Source organism: Euprymna scolopes, chromosome 46, assembly GCF_053919585.1.
Source record: "Euprymna scolopes isolate OS-2025 chromosome 46, ASM5391958v1, whole genome shotgun sequence".
Lineage (NCBI taxonomy): Eukaryota > Metazoa > Mollusca > Cephalopoda > Sepiida > Sepiolidae > Euprymna > Euprymna scolopes.
This window is the reverse complement of record NC_136527.1, coordinates 131,306,225-131,311,134: the sequence shown is the minus strand read 5'-3', so window position 1 is coordinate 131,311,134 and position 4,910 is coordinate 131,306,225. Positions and strand designations below refer to the sequence as shown.

General features: G+C 36.5%; 1 protein-coding gene across 1 annotated transcript; it reads left to right on the top strand.

Moving 5' to 3' along the window:
• The first annotated feature begins 459 nt into the window (after window positions 1-459).
• On the top strand, window positions 460-1,984 carry LOC145270902 (uncharacterized). Its single transcript, XM_080126452.1, has 2 exons — window positions 460-520; window positions 1,607-1,984. Exons 1-2 carry the CDS (start codon window positions 485-487, stop codon window positions 1,967-1,969), a joined length of 399 nt encoding a protein of 132 aa, XP_079982578.1. The 5' UTR covers window positions 460-484; the 3' UTR covers window positions 1,970-1,984.
• The last annotated feature ends 2,926 nt before the right edge of the window (window positions 1,985-4,910 follow it).

The window sequence follows — 4,910 nt, the reverse complement described above, 5'->3', positions numbered from 1 at the left end:
ACGTTACAACCTTTTTTACCTTTTATGGAGTGTGTGTTACGTAGCTGCCTTTTCATTGGTTGATTTAAACTTGTTTGGTTTGAAGAGTGAAGGTGGGCGTGCTTTTCCGGTTGGTTTACATGCGCGCACGCACGCACGCACACACAGAGTAATACTTTGTGTTTGTGTGTATTGGTGTGTTTATGCGAGTATGTGTGTGTTTATGCGAGTGTGTGTGTGTGTGTGCTGAGTTAAACTTGTTTAGTTTGAAGAGTGAATGTGTGCATGTTTAAGTATTTGTGTGTGTGTGTTTATGCGAATGTGTGCTTCGTTTGTAAAAAGTTATAAAAAAATAATAAATAATTATATTTTAAATATATATATATATATATATATATATATATATATATATATATATATATACACATATATATGTGTGTATCGGATTTGTATCGTTAAGTTAGCAATTTGGTTTTCTTTTTTCAGTCCCGAAATTCCTATCAAGATGGAAAAAGCTATAACCAAAGACATTGAAAATCAGGTGAGAATTGTCTATTTTGATGGTATTATTTCTTTTTTTATTTTTGTTATATCTTATTATAAATTTTCATACTGTTTGTCTGTCTGTGTGACACGGTTTTTCTCCGCCTACAGGCAACCCACCCAGGTAAGTTAGGTACCGAAATGAAGCCACATTTTTAGTGCGTTCTCAATCTCTGTACCTATCTATATATATCTGTGGTCCTGGATATGACCTTACACTATATCCAGTGGTTAGGCCCCAGCTTGCAGGCTTTGGGGAGTGTGGAGCCACCCTTTAATTGCTATTTGCTCCCAGGTCCACTCTGACCCCTACTATTTTTTAATGTGTTTATAACAAAATCCCACTCCCAACCTTATTTTTAATTGTGCTAAGGGATCTCATATTTAAAGAGATATCCTCTCACTCTAGTTTTCCTTATGCTAAGGGATCATACATCCCCCACCATATTTTTCAATGTGCTAAGGGACGTTAACTTTAAAGTGACAATACTCTACTTTTTTTTCATTGTGGTAAGGGATCTTCCATTTAAAGTTATTTCTCCCTATCCTATTTTGCATTGTGCTAAGGGATCTTATATGTAATGTGACTTCCCCACCAAACCTATTTTTCAATGTGCTAAGGGATCTTACATTTAAAGTGACATCTCCCCACCCAATATTTTAATTTGAAAAGTGATCTCACATTTAAAGAAAAATCCCACATTCGACCTTATTTATCATTGTGCTAAGGGATCTTACTTTTAAAGTAACATGCCCTACTTTTTTTTTCATTTTGCTAAGGGATCTCACCTATAAAGTGACATACCTCTACTTTTTTATTGTGCTAAGAGATCTTACATTCAAAGTAACTTCCCCTATCCTATTTTTCATTGTGCTAAGGGATCATACATCAAGTGACATCCCTTCCACTCTATTTTTCAATGTGCTAAGGGATCTTACATTTAAAGTGACATTTTGCTGTATTTTTTTTTTTGTATGGTTGCAGAACTCAAATGTACATATATTAAAGCCTAAAACTGCACCGTTTGTTCATTTTCACCAGGATTTGACATGAATTTGAATTTAAAATTTCATTTATTTACAGTTTACGATTGAAAAACCTTTGGTCAAACCTAGATTTGAAGAAGGGCCAGAGAGGCTGATTAAAATGAACCAGACTCCTCCCGAGAATTCATCTGAAAGACTCTCTCCTGCTAGCCGACTGGTTCTTTCTCCCGAGCCGCAGCTAGTAGACGTTCAGCCCGATACAAAACTTCAGTCTGGGAATCCATTAGCCAAGAATGCTGGTCCTGGTCCAGTTCAGGAAAAAGACTCGGATGTTTTGCTGATGACCCCGAGCGATTTCCGGGTCTCAAAGGAGGCGACTGATGCTAATCTGCGGTTGGAAGTGCTCGAGACAAACAAGTTGTTATTGAATTACAAAACCCAACGAGAGAAATTAGCGTAAGTACATTGCATGTTTCAATTTAAACAAGGTGGCGGCAATTTCTTCACTTGCTAACGCGATTAAATTTTTTTTTTAATAATTCAGTAATATTTAGGTAATTTCGACTGCATAATTTGGAAGCTAACATTGTAATTTATTAGAATTGACAAAAAAAATCAATTAAAACCATTATTTTTTTTTTTATCTGAAAACTCCATTTATCGACTACAAAATCTCGTCCTAATAGTGCAGAAGCAGCAAATATTAAAATTGAAGCTAACATTTATTGTTATATATTTTTACAAATTAAGATCACTGAAAGAATACCTGAATATGTTGCAGTCATGGGAAACGAAAGATCCAGATATAGCGTCTATTGATGCTGAACTCTCACAGGTAAGGCAACGTTTCATAACATTTGGATTCTTCAGACTACTATTCATGTCTAAAATGGTTCCTCCCCAGTAAATTTAAAACAACAGAACCTTCTCTATTTTCATCATAATCGCTCTGACTCCCATCACGTCCCAATTTAAATCAATGGCCCTCGTCTTGGGAAGCTTCATGATTGACAAGTTCTTGTTGAGCCGTCCACATCAATAATCAAACTTCTACCCAAATACCATTAACCATTACTGCACTAACATCTTACATTCATTAACCCTTATCTTTGAGTGGACTTCGGACTTTGACTAAAATGGGGGGGGGATTTTGCCTCTTGCGTGTATATCTCATCCTGTGTGTCTCTTTGTATTTGTGAATGCAATTGCGATGCATATATATGCGATAAAGTTCACCATTTTTTTCTTTGTCGCTTGCAGCTGTACAAGATAACAAATCGAAGGCTTCCTTTAATTAATTAACGCTTGGCTTATTCTTCTATTTCTTGACAGTTCCGCATCTTGCTTTACTTCTATGCATCTTAGTGAAATCTCAACCGTGTCTGCTCTGTTCAAAATCGGAAACCAGACTGACTTGCATGCGAGAGAAAAGATATCCCCCTCTCTTTCTTTCATGCTCTTTCTTTCTTTCTTTCTTTCCACGTTTTCTTTCACACGAATCTGAATGACCCCAGCTACGGGCCCCCTTGCAAAACTTTAAAAACAAAAAAAAAACACTTGATTAGCTACAACCACTATATATGAATCCTCCTCACTCTCTATCTGCTGGCCTTCAAATCCAATGTAAACAAGTTCTTGTTGAGCCGTCCCCATAAATAATAAAAATTCTATCCAATTTATACCATTAACTATTACTGCACTAACACCTTACATACATTAACCCTTATCCTCGGGTGGTCTTCAGGCCTTGACTCACAAGTAGAATAAAATAATGGGGAGGGGGAGAATTTTGTCTCTTATGTGTATATCTCATTGTGTGGCTTATTCTTCTATTTCTTGGTAGTTCCACATGTTTCTTTAGTTCTATGAATCTTAGTGAAATCTCAACCATGTCTACTCCATTCAAAATCGGAAACCAGACTGACTTGCATGTGAGAGAAATATATATCTTCGTCTCTTTCTGTCATGGTCTCCCTTTCTTTCTTTCCATGTTTTCTTTCACACGAATCTGAATGAACCCAGCTACGAGCCATATATAACAAAGTTGTATTATCTTTTTAAATAAATAGAAGAAAAGCGTTTCAATACGAATATAATTACACACACAAAAAAAAAAGAATTTATAGGAGTGTAGATATTATGGATTTCGTTTTTCGGACTCATTTCCTCATCTTCGGTGTTTTTTTCACTACGCTTCGGCCGTATTATCCTTCAGCCTTCTTCAGGTGTATCTCAAACTCGCGAACTTTTATTTGAATTTCGAACCCAACCCTTTATTGTTACGGGGGTACCATGTTCTCGGTCCATTCAGGCCGTCCCTGCTGCTACCGCTTAATGCTGTTGCTGCTGCTGCTGCGTCTATCCCTGTCACTGCCATTGTGTTGTCACTGCCACTGCTTTCGCTCAGGATTGGACTCAGCACGTTGGAGACTTGCAATGTCTGTTCCAACGTCTTAGTCGCCTCGGCCATGAGTCACTAGGACGATGATGTATCAATTTTTGGCACATGGCCAAGGCGACTCAGACATTGGAACAGACATTGCAAGTCTCCACCTAACAACTTAATAGGTTACTTATGAAGTTTACGAACCGAAGATGGAGAACTTTATTTAGAAAGCCATTCTTAACATTTGGAGGGACTGATTTGTTAGAACTGTTCTAGACTTTCATCTAACAATTCTATAAATAACTGTTACCAAAGGCAAGATATTTTTGCTCATATCTATATATCTATAAACGTGAACATTCCCCTACGCAATAACTCTGTCAATTTTCAGTCTACAGACGCGAAATTTGATATATAGGGTACTGAAATTTGGGAAAATCTTTGTAATCCGTTTTCGGACAGAAATTTGGCTGTTAAGGGGTCAAAGTTCAACGATTTGACCTTTGAGAACTCTACCAAACTCCTCCGACAATTTTGGGTCTAAACAATTGAAATTTTAGATATAGTTTCCTTGGACATGGATTTAACTTAATAACTTGATTTGAGCCCAAAACAAATGTTCAGGGGTCATAATGGGGTTCAAAGTTTTTTTAAAAATTGACCGTTGCGATCTCTACCAAATTACTCAGACAATGTTTTGATCTAAACATTTGAAATTTTACATAAAGGGTATTCAGAGATAGGGCAAGCTTTTTAATCGGTTTGGATCAAAAATTTTTAGTTACCAATATATAAATTTATGTATGTATGTTTGCATGTCTGCCTAAAACTTTCGACAGAGGTGACGGATTTTTAACAGATCAGTATCGTTTTGAAGTTCAACCTTTCAGACGACAAATATAAAAAAAATGGCTAAAGATGTTAATAACTTCATCTTCAACTGGACACTTTTCTACAGGGGGGGGTGTCGCTTTTTTTCGCCAATATTTTCAAAAGTCATCCTTTCCTTTCGATT

Coding starts and splice junctions, on each gene's coding strand:
- LOC145270902 (XM_080126452.1), top strand. CDS start 485: ATGGAAAAAGCTATAACCAAAGACATTGAAAATCAG. Junction 521..1,606: donor CCAAAGACATTGAAAATCAG/GTGAGAATTGTC, acceptor ATTTATTTACAG/TTTACGATTGAAAAACCTTT.